The following is an 18,947-nucleotide window of genomic DNA, read 5'->3' on the forward strand; positions in this document are numbered from 1 at the left end:
ATTTCTTGTGAGTATTACATTCAGGATCATGGGCAATAAATGACTGCTATTATCTTCACCACAATAATAATCTCCAGTCATTGACACTGAAATGTAAAAGCTTGTTTACTTATATCCTAAGCTATCATATTTTTGGATGACCTTACCTGAGCACAGAGGAAGGTCTTAACCAGAATGCAATGTGTTGTCTTGCAGCTTACTGTTTGAGCTCCTCAGGAGTTCTAACTACACCTTTTTTAACTATGCCATGTTGGTACATAGTTATACTCCTTCATTGGACTAATGTAATGTTTGATGATTGGAACAGAGTGACTCATTAATCACTAAACAGAGAAAAGATTTATAAAACCCATTTTACAGGAAAGTGGGCATTACATATACTTTTAATCGTCTGTAAGCAGAAATGAAAAATATTAATAGAAAACTTTTAAGAATTTCAATTCTGAGTTGAAGATGTTTGTTGCAACATTATATTTTGTTCCAGTTAAAAGTTTCTTGTTCTAAAAACATGCACACACAATGCCAAATATATTGCTTTCAAATTTTGCTTATTTCATCAGCATTATTTGAAGTATATGCATAAAAAACTTCAATATTATTTGGATCACTACTATTTATATAAAGTGACTGTTTTCACTCGCACATTCTGGTCATCTGCAAGCATAATGATAACAGTCAAAGAGAAATAAAGGTCTATGGGTTAAAATACTACATAAAATAAATGAAACTTACCTCAATAGCCTTTACTGCAAATCACAACTTGTCTGTACACCATTCAGTATGACAGGCTGTAGTTAAATAAAGGGATGAGGTAGTGCAGTAACAGCTGTGTTGTGTTGTGGGTACTTTATTGCATGTAGTATTTTAACCCATTGGCATTTTCTGACTATTTTTCTTTGTGTGTTATCATTAGGTCTGACAACAGCTGTGAAGTGTGGTTGAAAATGGTCGCCTTGCATAAAGAAATGATGTAGTCTACACATTGTAACAACAAAATTTTTTTATACTTTACTGAGATGATTTATTCATCTAAACTGAACACACAGTCACTGGTTTCATTAGTGAGAGTAACATTGGCTGAGATTATCTTGTGGAAACATGGAAGGAAGGAATGAAAGACTGAACACACAAATAATATATGATATTTGTCGATAATTATGGATGAATTAACAGAAATTATGAAGTTAATATCAATGCAAAAACTAAATGCTGACAATAAATTCTTTCTGTGAATGCAGTATTGCCTATGTTGTTTTAATTTCATTAAAACATTTAAATAAGCCAAAGGACTGCTGCTTATAATTGTAATTAATTTTGAAATTAGTGTTGTTTAGGATCTTTATGTAATCTTAATTTTCATTAAGAAATTAAATTTCTGATCTTACCTTGCAATGTTAATATTTCCTACTTGTTTCAGGGAAGACACTTTAAAATACTTGGAAGATGTCGCTACCAAACAAGCATTCAAACCGTGGGAACTGTCAGACAATTTACCTCGCCTGAAATATGAGCTGGCCAGTATTCCAGATCCTGTCCGAGCACTTGACCTTCTGCATACAGCTGCCTACAGAACGGGTCTTGGAAATTCCATATTCTGTCCACCGCATTTGGTGGGAAAACTTAGCTCTGAGACAGTAAGTTATCACTTTGTACTTTCGTACCATTGTGCTGGCATCACTCCTGAGCTGCAACAGCATTTGTTTAAGTCGCAATTTTTGTGAAGGAAAGCTTAAACAGTTCCATGTTTTGTGTCCACTCTGAGGCAGAAATTGTCAATCAGCATTTTTATTTTGTATATTTATGAAATTTGACTTTTGTTTTTAAAATGTTGTTTGCCAAGAGTAGCAAAAAAATCTTGGCTAGTGTCAACGTGTAAAGTTTGATGATTCCTTGTTAACGCTTTGAGTGTCTGCGTTCGGCAGTTGGGCATTATTCACCTTGCCTGGAAAAAATTATCATGAAGATGTAAGTTTGCCCAGGTAATAAGCAACTGATGATACTTAGAATTACGAGAGTATTTTCTGATGCTTTTTGTTTCAAGTTACAGCTTAGAATTAGCCCAACATGATTTTTCCTTTTCCATAAAGTGAAGGAACAGTGTGGGCATTGTTTTGAATCCTCAGAAGTAGCAGTCTCTACTTACAAAATATTCTCAAATACCTTTCTTTAGAGACATTCCATTGAACCCCCAATAAATGGTTTGAGATGATGCACCACCACACACAGCTTGAAAGAGGAGATATGGAGGAGCACTTTTTGGAAAAGTGGAAATTTGTATTACCTTTTGAAAACCTTACAACAGACCATTACACAACAGTTGAGTTTCATTGGTAATTTGAACATTATAGATAAGTGAAGATTGAGCAGTTTGAAAAATGGACAAAATGGACAAATAAAACAGATGTGGTTTATGCAAAACTTTTTTATTCATATAGCGGAACAACAGGTACATTCAAAATAACAATATATAAAAGTGCAGTACTCAGGCATTGACCGCAATTAGACATCCACCGGCTGCACCCATTTGAGTGCTCACGCTGTGGTGTCTGTAAAATTTTGGGGAATTCTGTGGATTTCCACACAGGGAATTCTTTGAAAGGTATTCCATGCTTTGTTCGGTAGCTCTGCAGCTACATTAATGCCCGCATTCAGTTGAGATTGTCACACATTCCTCTTCTAATGGAAACCCTCTAGTTTATCCAAGGGGTATGAAATACCTCAAAGGTATTTTGTGTTTAGAATTTCATGTCTGGTGCTATTTTTCCACAAGTTTGCAATTCTCTCTCTGATGGCTTGCCATCCACTTGCTGCAGTGGGAAACAGACATGAGGCAGGCCTGCATCAAGCACCATCTTGTCACCATTTTTTTTGCCAAGTTACATTATGTGAACAATACTGACTGGCAACACTACATCTGAACCACGCATTATAACTGGATTTTCTGAGGTACCGTGATTTTCAGGATTCTGGTAAAACATCAAATCGCTGATGTCGCTGCGGCCAGAAAAAGATCCTGCAAGAACGGGACCAATGACAACTGAAGAGAATCATTCAATGTGACAGAAGTGCAACCTCTCCCCAAATTGTGCAGCTTTAATGCTGGGCCATCAACAAGTGTCAGCTCCGAACCACTTAACAAAACATCATCTATATGTCCACTCGTGTACCCTTGATGACGGTACGACACAGCTTTACACCTCTCCTGGGCATATCAACGCCAACATTGGACTGTCGATGACTGCAAACATGTTGCCTGGTCAGACGATTCTTGTTTCAAATTGTATTGAGCAGATGGACGTGTACAGTTTTGGAGACAAACTCATGAATCCATGGACCCTGCATGTCAATATGGGACCTTCCAAGCTGGTGGAGGCTCTGGAATGATGTGGGGCATGTGCACTTGGAGTGATATGGGACCCCTGATACATCTAGATACGACCTTGACAGGTGACACACATGTAAGTGTCCTGTCTGATCACTTGCATCCATTCATGACCATTGTGCACTCCGATGGACTTGGGCAATTACAGTAGGACATGTGACACCCCACATATCCAGAATTGCTACAGAATGGCTCCAGGAACACTCTTCTGAGTTCAAACACTTCCATTGGCCACCAGATTCCCCAGACATGAACATTATTGAGCATATACCGTGCAACTTGCTGTTCAGATGAGATCTCCACCCCCCCTTGTACTCTTATGGATTTATGAACAGCCCTGCAGGATTCATGGTGTCAATTCCCTCCAGCACTTCTTCAGACATTAGTCGAGTCCATGGTCCGTCATGTTGTGGCACTTCTGCAAGCATGCACAGGCCGTACAATATATTAGGCAGGTGTGCCACTCTCGTTGGCTTTTCAGTGTATCACTGTTATGTTACAGATTTTGTATGCAGTAAGCAGATTAATAAAAGCAATTTTCCAATGATCACAGTAACTGCCCTGTAACTAAATATCTAGCAGATTTTATCGAGCAGCCTGTGTGGACAGGTTTATGTAATTTCACATTTTGTTAATTATATTTTATTGATATTCTCTGTCTTACGCAAACTTGGAGTGCTTCATGTATGTCACTGCAGACATTAGGAGCTATCTGAGCTATAGCAGGTATTGAAATGTGTAACAAGTATTAGTGTAAATATCGCTATTTGCTAATAACCAGAACGTAAGTGCTACCCTGTCGGCAGGCTATGTTGATCATTGGTAACTAGTGTTCTGCTTTTATATTTCCTCCTCAGTTGTAACCAGAATCCAGTGAAAGGTGTCAGCTGGCACATGGGCAAAGTTTTGGAATAATGCTAAGGAAAGCTGAAGTCATGGTTCAGTTTTAAGTGCATTTACAGTGCAGGCATTTAATGCCCACGAACAAATTAAGACACCTAAATTAATTTTCTATCTCATTTTGCTTGCTTCATCGAAAACTGTGTGCTCACCATGCAAAATAATTCTCTCCGAATATCAAAGCTTTCCATTGTGGCTCTAACTAGTGTTGCATCTGGTGAAGCCTGAATGAAGATTATTGACAACATGAAATAACTACTCTGTTGGTACAGTTGGCAAAATTGTTCTCATTATCTTGTGATCTCTTCAGTTTCCGCCATTGTAAAGACTTGTTCATAGGTACAAGTGAATTGTAGTAAACACTGAATGCTTGTTTCTTCTTTTCGCTCTGGTGTGAACTACAATTTACAGCCGACATTGGACTTGTGGACTCCGTGGGCTTGATGGTTACTCCTGTCCTTCATGTTGATGACTTTTGCATTTTATACAGCTCCCTGTCTGTGGTCTTGGTTGGGTGTAAACTCCAAGGACCGATCTTTCCAAGCTCAATTGGCACTCTTGTTGCGGAAGTTGGGCTTCTACCTGCCTCTATGGTTTCAACACCTCCAACTCATCAATCATCTAGTTGCCAGTCTCTTAGCCATCCATTATCAGATTCTTTCTTCCTTTGAGGAGTGTCAGCTCCAAGACAATCAATCCAGGTTGGGCTCCCAAATTGGAATTCATTTGGAAGTCTTCGTAGAGATTTAATCTTTCTTCACTTGAAGGTACATATGAGGTGACCACTATGTGCGCCCATCTAGTGTGTACCCTGACCCAAGGTCCAGTTTGACCTATTTCAAGACTCTAAAATCTTGATCGCCCCTGTTGTTTTCAGTATTGTTTTGTTTTTCTCTTCTGACAGTATGAAGATGCAGAAATCATTTTTACTGATGGCTCTTGAAGAAGAAGAAGAAGAAGAAGAAGAGGCTAGATGTGTAGTGTCTCCACAGTGGAACTGGTGACTGTTGCTAGTTGCTAGAGTCTCTGTGACAGAGTAAAACACCTTCTTCTTGTTGGTAATTTATGAAGACCCATTGATGAAATTCAGATATTAATGCATCAGTGAATCTATCCTCTACTAGAGACATTCTGAAAGTTTTTGACCTAAAAAAGATATGGCATCATTACAGATTAAATACTATGTACCTTGGAAAGGTTTTTGCCTAAAATCTAGAGACACACATGTTGAATTGCTTGTTTGTTACTATTGTGTAAATAATCTGATGATAAAATTTTCCTGAAAATGGTAAAATTGAATGAGAATTTTTGTTAGTGTACTCCTTTTACAAGGTTTAATCCTGAAAAATGTAAAAGAAGAGTTAATTTCCATTAAGGCACCCCCCCCCCCCCAATCCCTCAACATTTCATAACGGTAGATGAAACAAGGATTCGTCATTACATGCTAGAGTTGAAAGAGCAGTTGAAACAATGCTAGACAAAGGATGAAAATGCACAAAGAAGGGTCTCCTGTGCCGGAAAGCTATGGGTATTGACTTCTGGGATTCACAGTGTGGTAGTCAGACTACCTCCAAATGCACAATCATTAGCTGATGATAAGAAATGGAAGGGCACAGTGTGTGTGTGTGTGTGTGTGTGTGTGTGTGTGTGTGTGTTCGTTCAGATACAATACAATTATGCCAGCACTTTTTCCAATCCTGGAAGCACTCGGGAACTCACTTTCCGTTATGGTGTTCAGCGTCTTCAGCAATTTTGTTTTTGTGCCATCAGTAATGGCAAAACAACTTCCTTTCATACTGCTCTTCAGTCTCAGGAATATACAGAAGTTGCAGGGGGGGGGGGGGGGGAGGAGAGGGGGGCATGTCCAGCAAATAAAGTGGCTGAGGGAACATGACAGTTTTGTTTTTTGCTAAAATATCATGAACCAGCTTTGTGGTGTGAGTGGGAGTATTATCATGATGCAGTTTCCTGTAAGTGATTTTGCCACAGTTCTGGTTGTTTTCTTGGGATTGCTTCTTGCAAATGGTGCATAACTTCCAGGTAGTATTCCTTATTGACCTTACAACAATAAGGTAAGAACTCATGATTCACTATATCATTCTAATTGAAGAAAACAGTTAGAATAACCTTCACGTGGACTTGTCAAATTTGTTGTGATCTTGACTTTTCAGGTAGTTTCCATTGGGATGATCAGTCTTTGGTTTCAGTGTTGTATGGTATACCCATTCGTCGTTTGTTATAACCTTAAAGAAGTTCTGGATTGTCACCAACTTCATTAAGAAATTCCTGAGCGATGTCTACAATATTGTTTTATGACAAAATCCAACAATTTCAGAACAAACTTTGCTGCTTCATGCCAAAAACATTCAGTTAATTGCTTGGCATGAGCCAGAGTATATGCAGACATCATCAGAAACTTCCCTAATGGTGATACGGTGATTTTTCAGAACCATTTTCTTTACTTCTTCCATGTTATTGTCATTAATTGATGTACTAGGGCAGTCGTCATCTTCAACGTCTTCTCAACTCTTTGAAACGTTCATGCCACTTGTAAACTCTTGTCTTACTTGTCGTAGATTCACCGAAACCCACAATCAACATTTGAATGTAATGCTGCACTTCACTCCGTTTTTCAAGCAAAATTTAGTGCAAATTCTTTGATCCATGTTTTTCACAAGTGAAAATTCGCCAAGCACTTGAAAACATGTATAACCTGTAAACAATAAACCAAATATTCATAATGGTTGAAAATGCAGACGTACATCAGAAACATGTATGCCAACAATATATAAAAAATATATGAAGATGGGATCTGGTCTTTCGGACATGTCCGAAAGAACAGACACCATTGGTGATCTTGCAGCTCTCGAAGAATGAAATTACAATGAAATCCAGACCTTTAGCTGCTTACAGGTATTGATAAATATCAATGGGGACAGTTGAAAATGTGTGCCCTGACCGGGGCTCAAACCCGGGATCTCCTGCTTACATGACAGATGCTCTGTCTGTCTGAGCCATTGAGGACGCAGAGGATAGTGTGACTGCAGGGACTTATCTCGGGCACGCTCTGGCACATTCTCAACTTACTGTCCGCACTCTACATTTGTAGTGCCCCTGCCCTCTATAGTCATTACTCACGGCAGTCAATCTGCCGATTCCCGTCAGAGTCCGGGCAATGTGAGTGCATCTGCACTGAAGAAGATTGTTGGCCAATAAGCCTTATCTATATGAAGATGGTATCTGTTCTTCGGACATATAGATAAGGCTTATCGGCCAATGATCTTCTTCAGTGCGGATGCACTCACATTGCCTGAACTCTTATGGGAATCAGTAGATTGATAGCTGTGAATAATGAGTATAGTGGGCAGGGGCACTACGAATGTAGTGTGTGGACAGGAAGTTGGGAATGTGGGTCTTACGAGGAGCATGCCAGAGATAAGTCCCTGCAGTTACACTACCCTTTGTGTCCTCAATGGTTCAGATGGATAGAGCATCTGCCATGTAAGCAGGAGATCCCAGGTTCGAGTCCTAGTTGGGGCAGACATTTTCAACTGTCTCCGTTGATATTTATCAATGCTTGTAAGCAGCTAAAGGTCTGTATTTCATTGTAATTTCATGTATAAAAAAGTTTTTAAAATGAATCTATAAAGCCTGTTAAATTAAATTCCTGTTACTTTTTTATCACACCTTGTAATATATACATTTTAGATATATTTTAGCTTTCAGCCAAAAGGCCATCTTCTGAAGTAAAAATGCTCATGCGCACGCAAGTGCCACCATTGGGACCGCCACAGTGGCCAGAGACAATGGATTTGTGTGTGTGTGTGTGTGTGTGTGTGTGTGTGTGTGTGTGTGTGTGTGTTTTTTTTTTCCCTACTTCAGAAGAATGACTTTCGGCTGAAAGCTAAAATATATAGCACTCATTTCATTGTCTGTAACTTACCGTCTCCTGTATATGGTGAGTTACTATTACTTTGTACCAGAACTGATATGCTACCTTCCTTTCCTCACAGTTGCAGCACTATGTAAAGTGTTACTTTACTACAAATCGAACTGCTGTGGTTGGAGTTGGAGTTAGCCATGACACAGTCCTCCCATTTGCCCAGTCGCTTGGTTTGGAAAGTGGTGAAGGTCCCCAGTCATCAGGGACTTACCATGGTGGAGAACTTAGACATAACAACACATCTGGTTTGGCGCATGTTGCTGTTGCAGCGGAAGGAGTTAGGTAAATAATTATTGTAATCTATTTTAACAGTGTAATTTTGTTTTATGAAGGCTGCTGCAACGGTTTACATTATGTGCACTTAGCCATTAAAATGAGAGAATGAGAATAATAGAAAAGTGCAACGTATTTTATCATCACACCAAAAGATTTTGTAAATACTACCTTTGTCTTTGACAATTGTGCGTTTGACAGACTTTGATATTCAGCAACACATTTTCAATAACTTGGCAGCAGCTGTAAAATACAGAATGAATTTCTCACTCTGCTGCGGAGTGTGTGCTGATATTAAACTTACTGGTAGATTAAAACTGTGTGTGGGATTTGGACTTGAACCCGGTATCTTTGCCTTTCATGTGCAAGTGCTCTACTAACTACCCAAGCACGTCTCACGTCCTGTCGTCACAGCTTTACTTCCACCAGTAACTCATCTCCTATCTTCCAAATTTTACAGTTCTAGGAAAGTTACATGACCAGCACTCTGGAAGAAAGCACACTCCACTGTAAAGTGAAAAAGTCGTTCTGGAAACATCCTCCGGGCTGTTGCTAAGCCATGTCTTTATCCTTGTTTCCAAGAGTGCTAGTGCTGAAAATTTCACAGGAGAACTTATGTGAAGTTCCTATTGGTAGGAGATGAGGTACTGGAGGAAGTAAAGCTGCTAGGATGAGTCATGAATTGTGCTTGGGTAACTCATTTGGTAGAGCACTTGCCCACAAAAGGCAAAGGTCCCAGGTTCTAGCCGTGGACTGGCACACAGATATAATTTGCCAGGAAGTTTCAGCCATAAAATAGTTTCTCTGAAGTTCAATTTAAGAGGAACTTAAAGGAATTATTGGTGGCCAACCCCTTTTACTCCATCTTCAGTGCTGTAATGTGATCAGTGTAAATAAGCATTGTAAACACATTCTCTGTGATGATGTGTGGCTACAGTGACAGATCAGTTATTAACTCTTAAATGAAAATGTTTAAGGTTTTTTGACTTGTTCTGCACCCATGAGGACCAGTGCACTTCATATCTATGGAAGGGACATAAACATTTTTTTAACCCTTTCACTGCTACAGATGTGCTCTAGCATTCCATGCTGAGGCGCCTTTCTTATGTCGTGTTGTTTGACAAATGCTAGTGCTTGTGCTGAGAGATGGCATTCCAGGCGAAATGAAATACTTATCAGCTGATTTTTTTGAAAACTATTCGGTGAAAAAATTTGGTTTTGGCACATCTTACAGTCTGATATCTTTATTTGATAAAAACTGAATTCCTTTTTTTTATCCATCATACTTACTGCCCTGTATCAAATTAAGCAAAACAGTGCATGAAATGGTAAAGAGTTGCAGAGGTAAAAATTCATGTAAACTTTGCATGTGATATAGCAGTGCATCAAATGTAGACAAGATATTGAAATTTTATTTAAAATTGAGAGCTGAACAATATGTCGTTTTGTTTATGTAGGGTTTTATATCAGGCGGATGCTCAGGTGTGACCCATTCCACCCATTCAAGCTTGCCAGCGACTATGAAATATTTATCATCCATTTTTAAGAAAACTGTTAGCTGAAACAATTTGAGTTTAGCACAGCTTAGAGTCCAATATCTTCTCTTCATAAAGGACTGATTTCTTTTTCAGTAGATTGTTTGAGTGGATGTACTTGGGTTTCTGGAAGGATATTTCAAGGACATATCTTTCAGAGCATCCCTTAAGAGTTTATACCTATTTAATTGCTGTTGCCTTATCGTCCCCCAGTATTGCTGGACATCTGTGAAAGCTAGGCAAGAAATATGGATGTAAGTTTTAGGTCTTCTAGTAGATTTGGTTTTTAAGTTCTTTTTCCCACTCTCAGATGACAGTCCAAACCAGATGAAAGAGGAGAGGAGACAGACCATCAGCCTGTCAAAGATTGAGTTGGACCAGAAATGGTTCTGACACCTCACCCATGAATTTTACCATGGAGATTGTGTTGATGACTGCTTGTTTGATGAGGTTTAGAATTTTCAGGTGAAGTCCATGTCCTTCAAGGATGATAGAAAGGCATTGCCAATCGACTGAATCTTATTTTTTCTTGGAAGTTCACAAAGAAGTTTATGATTGAGGTGTCCCTGAGGCCTTTGTATCTTAACATTGTTTTTAAATTAAATATTTGTTCTACACAATTTCAACCAGTGTGGAAGCCGGCATAAATTTTGTAATAAAGTTGCATCTCAAATATTTTGAGGAACAATGCTCATAGAATTTTGTGTGTAATTTACAGAAAGGATATTCCTTGATAGTTATGTAAATCCATTTGCTCTCGTATTTTTGAATTTAAGGATATGCCTGTGAATATCTTCTAATAATAATAATAATAATGGTTTATTTGTCCATAATAACTTTTACAGTCATGGACATAGTCAGTCAGTACATACATGTACAATAGTAATAAAGTACATATAACATTAAAAATCCTTGATGGAGTACAAACATTTAGCAATTAACAGCTGCTTTAATTTTATTTAAAATATGTTTCCTTTTAACATTTTTATGGTGTTTGCAGGGTGTATACGACCCGGGACAACCGGGAAAAACCCGGGAATTTTTTCATCCGGGAGAAAACCGGGAAAAACCCGGGAATTTTTCGGAATTCCGGGAATTTTTCATTGTTTTAGCTTTCAGTTAAATTTTTGTAATTTTGACTGCATAATTGATCTCTAGCAAAGAATGTTATTGTATCCTGCTACTGGAGAATGATACTGCAGCAATAAAATATAAATGAGAGGGAAAAAAATTAAAACTTTAGTGGCAAAGGAAATGTGCAATTTACAACAACAAAACACCGTGCACACACAAGCGTCTGCAAATAGCAAAAATATGTCAAAGGCCGTAGGGCGCAGACTGTAATTCTTCGTAACAATAAACTGCTTGTTATGAGCATGACGTCACAACTGTTCACATTAGGTTCGTTTGACCAGTTGCCAGCGGTCTGTTGCGGATGCGTATTTGACTCGCATATAAGCAGTACCTTCTCCCGCTACTTGAAGTTTGGCTGTTAGCTGTATCGGTAGTAGCAGCAAGCAGCCAGGTGCAAACGAGAAAAATTTTGCTTACGCGCCCTAGCTGTCAGATTCGTGCTTGCACAGAGTTGTCTGAGTTGCAGTGGGGAGGGGGTTAGCCTCCACTTGACCCGTGTTTACGTTAAGTGATTTCGCTGCTTCTCTTCGTGTACAGCTCCCACGTCAAACGAAAACAAAACGGATTTCTGTGGTCGGAAGCTATCAAGTGAATTAAAATACATTCACATAATTATGGAGGGCAAAAATATATTATTAATTTCAGTTTTCTGATTTTATTTTATTTCCAAGTTAGTAGCAGTCAAGCATTAATCGCCTCGCAGAATAGTGAAGTTATTTTTGCAAGTTTGCTAAAGAAATTTGGCATTATTAATCTTTCCGCTGAGGCAATCATTTTATTTGAAATGAAGTGTTTCGTGCTACAGTATTGGCTAGTTCCAACTGTTCGCTAAATTTCAAGTGCACGTTATAATCTTCTGCCATGTATGGCATTATGCCATAATAAAGAACCAAAAATGAGGTCGTAGAGTACTGGTACTCCAAGAGAATTTACATCCCAAAAAACCACACTGAAAAGCTTAATATCAGATGGGACCTACTTCATTGCGAATCTGGAAAAAGCCAATTTGCACTTCCAAGCCGAATTATGCATTTTAGTATGGTTTCTTTTATGGTGTAATGTAAGCTCTCTTAGTGCTTTATGCACACGAACATGCGGGCTTCCTACACCACGCTGCAGTTGCACACTCACAATAATGCCTGTTTTCTGGCGCTCTCCGGCAACTGGTAAATCGAACCTATTTTTAACAGCCTCCGGGTAGTACTGCAAACGGTGGTTAGAAAAGCATTACTTTTAAAGTAAATTTCTTTTTACGCAAGATGAAATATGTTACGCATGAGAAAGTGGGATAGATATCTAAATCACAGAGCGTTCGAAACTGAACAGTTTGAGAACCAGCCACTTACAAGAATTTCGAGCCAAGACATTTATGTCATAATTTTAAATTTACTGGCACATTTGTGTGACGTATCTTAAAGCATAACACACGCAAAAAAGATCAATATAACATGTGAAAGCTTAGCTTCTGTTGTAGCGTGTTAATCTTAGAGACCAATATTATATGTGAAAGCTTAGCTTTTCTTGTAGATATACGGTACTGTTTACATTAATGTAAACTGTTAACTTTTCCTCTTGTGTGTTCGCGCTATGTAACCAGTGATCTTGCTATTGGCTGACTATAACACGTGTCCTAAGCTCTGAATAGCTGCTGTCATCGGCTGGTGAGATCTCGTGGCTTGAGACACGACTCGCTTACAGGACATCGCAACCTTGGTTTCAACGCTCCGGAAACTAACGGATTGTGGTTTGGTGCAATTTGAATTTATACTTTCGTAATACAAAAATATGCAGCGTATATGTTACTGCAAATCAAAGGTCTTTCGAAAACTTCTCTCCTTTTTTTAAATTAAAAGTCTCTCCTAAACCTTTTCTGCCCCGTCTTTTCTTTCTTTTTCTTTTTTTTCCGGGAAGTTCTATGCGATTGTATAAAACGTTAACCATTCAAAGGATTGATAAGTTTTACAGTTCCGAGGGAAAATCTACGGGAAAACCTACTGTCACTTAGCACGGAAAAAGTGTATTTTGGCCAGGGAAAAAGCATATTTTTTAAACGGGATATCCGGGAGAAATCCGGGAATAATCTGGGAATTTTTTTTCCTTGTCCCCGTATACACCCTTTGTTTGGCAGTCTGTTGTAAAAAAATCTTCCAGTAGAAAATGGATTATGATCGGTTGCTTTTTTATTTCTGAATTTTATGTGGTAATCCTCTTTCTTCCTTGTATTATAACTATGGATATCACTATTTATTATACTGTGCTCCATATTTTCTTTTACTAACAGTATAGTCCTTAGAACACATAATGAATACACTGTTAGTATATTATACTTAATGAAGTATTCTCTACAGGATTGACGTTTACTAATATTCGCTATTATCCTAATTGCTCTCTTCTCATGAGGGTGGTATGGATTAGGTGTTGAAGTAAGTGGGGATATCCTTTGGGAATCTGCCAGTATCTCTAATGCTTCTCAAACTTCATAGAAGCAGCTGAGGAGTTCAGAAAAATACTCTGCCATTTCCTGACAGTTTACCTGATTGGTCAGGGTTAGCCTTACCTCTAATCTTCTGAAACCTAAATTTTTAGGGGTATGTTCTCAAATTATTCTTGTAAAAATCTTATAGAAATCTTGTGTCTTGTAGGTGGTAAAAATTTTCTTTGCTGGAATCCAGTTGTTCTTTCACATATTTTCACGTGGTTTGGCTAATGATTTTCATCACTTGTTTCCTGATTTCATAGAGGTGTTGCATATTTTCTAGCATTTTCTTATTCTTATAGTGGAGGAAAACTTCTTTGCATTCTTTCAGCTCTTTTACATATTTTGAATCCCGTCAGGCATGTCTGAAGTTCTTTTCCAGTGTAGTTAATTCTTTGGCCATTTCTGTGGAATTTTTCTCAGGTGTAAATTTCTTCTTCTTGTTTACAGTTGGTTTCTCTTCTTTTGCTTGTCAGATTTTTTGGTGGGTATGATTATTTTCTGACTCATTTCCTTTGGATTAAATTGACTTTTATTCTTGTTAAATTGTGGTCGTAACAGATGTTTGCCCCTCCACTGACTGGAACATTGTAGATTTCTTTCTGTGCTGGGTAGGAAACAGGTATATGATCAATGTGATACTCACCAATTTCTGCTCCAAGTCTTTTGTTTTCGTGGAACTTTTCTCAATGATTTTGATATGATTTCTAAGTTGTACTTTTGGCAAGCCTTTGGGCCATTTTTGTTTGTGAACATGTGTTTTCTGTTATTTTCTTTCTTTGCTGATTTGCACATTGAAGTCACCCAGCAGAATCTTCTTCTTCTGCAGGGATTTGTGCCATGACACTCGTGACTTTGGCCCAGAGTTTTCAGTGTTTTGTGGGTCTCTTCTGTTGTTATTGTTAGTGGGCGCATGAACATTGATGAATGTGAATTTCTTATTGGCATATTGTATGCGCATAGTCATGAGGTGATTGTTTATGGGGAGGCTTCTATGTGTCACAAAGACCATGCCCAGAACTGGAGTGCCATTGGTAACTCAGTTTCTGTTTTAAAATACAATTGTTACTACAGTCTATAGCAGGGGTTCCCAACAAAATTTTCTTGAGGACCCCCCCCCCCCCCCCCCCCCCCTCATTGAGCGTGATTGGTACCTAGTCATATCACAGTATCATTTACCTAAAAACACCAAATTAAGAGTCTTTTTATACATTTTCTATTTCTGGTGCTTAGGAAAACATTGACATATTCATTACTGAAAAAATATTGAGATTAAAACTTTTTCAATTTAGCCATCATTGTTATTGTTAAATTTCTGATTATTGCTCAAAATCTTTGTCTTCAAATCTGGGTGCTTAGTATAACAAACTCCTTAAAAAATAAAAATTGAGTATGAACTGAAAATGACAGGAAAACATTAAAACTGATTGTATTGGTCTTAAGTGTACTACACTTGAGATTGCATTGAGTAGACATGTGAAAAATAAGAAAACACTAATTTCATACAAGGTATTATTTATTTGAAAAAATACAGTGAGATGACTTCAATCTGACCTTTCAGTCCATTATATCTTGAATGTTAGGTTCCGAACTTGAAGCTTTCACTCTGAAATCCCACTGCATGTCAAGCCGCTTCCTATATTTGTTTTTCATGAAACACATGGACGAAAATGCTTGCTCACACCGATATGTGGTTGCAAATGGAAGGATCTTTTTCATTGCTGTATCTCCAAGTTTCTTGTAGTCCTTGCGTGCTGATGCCCAGAAGTGTATAATTTTATCACCGATGAAAATGTTTATCATTGTACCACAGCTGGACAGATCCAGAAGTTGATCTTGCTCTTCTTCTGTGAGGCCTTGGATTTTGTCTGTTTCTTCACAGCTAAAGGGATTTCGAATCCATCTGTCGTCAGGATCAGGTTCAGGGAAATACTCTCTAAAAGTGGTGGCTAGGCTGCGTAGATGCTTGGCTACATTGATCTTGATCTGGTCAGGCAGAGATCTCTGATGACTCCAAGAATTGTTTTAAAGTAGAAAAGTTAGTTAGTGACTCGTTTTCTGTCCTTGATGCCCAGATCTGACACTTTTTGTCCATAACACTGATCTTATCCTCAACTTTGAACATGTCTACATTTTTTCTTTGTAAACTCAAGTTTAACACATTCAAGTATTCAAACACATCAGCTAAGTACGCAACTGAGCAAAGCCAAGAGAAGTTAGTGAGAAAATCCGCGTACTTTGTGTCAAGAAGGAAGACTTGAACTTTGTCTCTAAGTTCGAAAAATCTTGACAAGATCCTACTTCGAGAAAGTCATCTTACTTCTGTGTGAATAAGAAGTTGCTCATGCTCACTGCCGATCTCTTTACACAATGAAGAAAATAATCTGGATTGCAGATGTTGAGTTTTAATGTATTTGATGATTTGAACTACTTCGTTAAGTATCTTTTTCAAAGGTTCAGGCAATCTTTTGGCTACTAAGGCTTCACGATGGATGCAACAGTGAGTCCATTTCACCTCAGTGACTACTGCTTTGACATGAGCTAGAAGTCCTGTTGTTTTAGCCAGCCATTGACTTTCTCCATCCGTCGACATGCCTACACATTTTTTCCTGGTGACATTTTGTTCATTGAGATAATTTATTTAATGCAGTAAAAATATCGTCTGCTGTTGTATGCAGTAGTTCACATGAAAAAGAAAATCTTCAAACACTTCGTCCTCCCATAAGAATTGTGCGAAAACCAACATTGTAGCTTTTTTTGACATGTCTGTGCTTTCATCCAATTGTAGAGTGTACAATTGTAGAGTGTACATGTCACTCATGTAAAGTCTAACCAGCAATGTTCCTTCGATGTTAACTGCCATATCAGTAATTCGCCTTTGAACAGTATTATTTGAGAGCGAGACAGTTCCTATAATACCTTAGCAGCTGCATCACCTAACATTCTCTTGCAGAGTATTTTTGCTGATGGCAGTATAAGTTCCTCAGCAGTTGTGTGGTTTTTCCCACATTTAGCAACAAGCTGAGCCACCTCGTAAGACGCAAGGGTTGCATTTTCATTTACAGTTGCACCACAGTGTTGGGTAATTGTTTTACGAGATGTTTTCAGCTCTCCTAATTTATTTTTGAAAAAATCTAAAGACTTGCTTTTGAACTCTTGAGTGCTTTGTTTCAAGATGGCGCCGGAGTTTTGCTGATTTCATACATTCATTTGAAAGGCTTTCATAGCAAATTACACATTGAGGTTTAGGCTGTTGCTCAGGTCCAGTGAACGTAAAACCGATGTACAAGTAATCAGAATTATATTTTCTAATTTTTCCAGTAAGCTTAACACTGATCTTGGAAGGGTTAGGTTCAAGGGACACGGACGATTTAGGTTCGATGGACACTGACAGCTTTGGTTCGAGAGTCACTGACTTACTTGCTTGAACATCAAATGCATTATCTTCCTCTTCATCTGTAGGCCTTTCTTGTTTTAACGAACCACTTTTTAACCAACAGTCCATTTTGAACTACACGAACTGTAGCTTGCATGAAAAACAATGCTTTACAAACACTACTGTTTTAATACAGAATATTGAATATGTAAACAACACGGTCTGTGAAAGCACTGGCAGTAAATTAACAATGGCCGATTGTCGTCTGAAATGTGAGTTTCTGTGTAAAGTGACTGTCAGTTGTCAGCTGCAAAGAGACAGCGCGCTGTCTAACGGCATACAGCAGAACTATTTGCCTCTATCTAATTGTAGTTTTACGCTAGAGTGTGCTAGTGTCAGTTGGCTCTAGGAAGACGCTAGACGCAGAAGTTAGCATTCGCTAATGCAGGAAGTGGCCAAAACAAAAAATTTGTTATCATATGTAATATATTTAATATATTTTTTATTCTAATAGCATCTTGGGGACCCTTCTGGCATAGCTCGCGGTCCTCTGGGGGTCCGCGGACCACCTGTTGGGAGCCACTAGTCTATAGTGTCATCGGTGAATCATGTTTCTTGGAGGGCTAGTGTGTGGAGTTCTTGTCAGTTTAGCTAGGGTGTGCAATTTTCAGGATTGAGTTAGTGTGTTGATGCTGAAGGTGCACAATATATTTGTGAATTCTAGATGGAAGTTTACCAGAGAACTCTGACTGTCTCAGCATTTATGTTTGCCTGGGTCCCCCAAAATTTGAGTGCCTGGTTGCTCTCTCTTGACAGGTGGATTGGTTACCAACTGGGATAATGCCACCCTTTCTCTCCCAAATAATGATAGCGTGTGATTGTCCAGTATTTCCCTTGTTTACTTGAAACCTGGGATTGTCAGTTTCTAGAGTTAAGAGGCAGGAAAATTATTATTAATATTATTAATTTCGGCATTTTTTGTTAGAAATGGAATAAATTGCTATATTGTGTCTCTCTTGGATTACTTTTCCAGTTTAAAAGACTCAAAGCAGGTGCTGGCAGCTTCTGTGCTACAGTATGCATTAGGAGTGGGCCCCTCTGTAAAGTGGGGAAATCCTGCAGGATCTCTACTGCAGAAAGCTGCTGCCTCTGCAGCAGGTAGTGATCCATTTGCTGTCAACGCACTGAATGTTTCATTCACTGATTCTGGACTCTTTGGATTCATAGCATCTGCTCCAGCAAATGTCATTGGTGTGGTAAGTTTCTGTTTTAGTGTCTGGTGATTATTTTATTTACTTGTGATACTGATCACTTTTGCACTTTCATAGGTTAGTCATTAATTTCTATTAAAACTTTGATGGGTAATACTCTCTCTGACTAGGCTATCCAGACATGATTTGGGATCTGCCCTCACAACTTTGATGTTGCCAGTGTCTCTCTACTCCTCAGACTTCATAGAAGCTCTCCTGCATACCCTACTTTACTAGAATTCCTCAAAGAAAGGACATTGTGGAGAAATATTCATGCACGCATAGCTCAGTCAGTAAGAATATTCATTGCCCACGAAAAACTGGCTTCAAATCTTGGTCTGGCAAACAATTTTAGTCTGTCAGGTATTTTTAAAACAACATACAGCTATGTAGTGAAAGATTCTTTCTTTGTTCTTCAGGTTTGAAATGCTACATTATGATAAGACTAAAGTATATGAAAGTGACTAGTGAACTGGAAGATCTTTTTACATGAGGTAGATAACATCTACTGAGTAAGCAATAATAGATGAAAACTTATATGTACTTGTTTACTTTCTGTACCATGAGCTTCTGTTGGAAGAAGAGAAAAAAGGTTGAAGGGGTAAAGATACTGGTAAAGTGTAGGGATCACTCAAAACTTGGATCAAGAGAAGCTTATGGGACAGTTTGAAAGTGGGA

At 38.4% G+C, this 18,947-nt stretch overlaps 1 protein-coding gene across 1 annotated transcript in view; it reads left to right on the forward strand.

Annotated features, from left to right (window-relative positions):
• LOC124606881 (cytochrome b-c1 complex subunit 2, mitochondrial) overlaps positions 1-18,947 on the forward strand; it is a 61,566-nt gene that overhangs the window by 18,937 nt on the left and 23,682 nt on the right. Inside the window, exons 4-6 of the mRNA XM_047138977.1 lie at positions 1,418-1,634; positions 8,296-8,507; positions 18,053-18,275. Coding sequence (XP_046994933.1) covers positions 1,418-1,634; positions 8,296-8,507; positions 18,053-18,275 — 652 coding nt within the window. The remainder of the gene's footprint in view (positions 1-1,417; positions 1,635-8,295; positions 8,508-18,052; positions 18,276-18,947) is intronic.

The sequence above is a fragment of the Schistocerca americana genome, chromosome 3 (genome assembly GCF_021461395.2).
Source record: "Schistocerca americana isolate TAMUIC-IGC-003095 chromosome 3, iqSchAmer2.1, whole genome shotgun sequence".
Taxonomy (NCBI): Eukaryota; Metazoa; Arthropoda; class Insecta; order Orthoptera; family Acrididae; genus Schistocerca; species Schistocerca americana.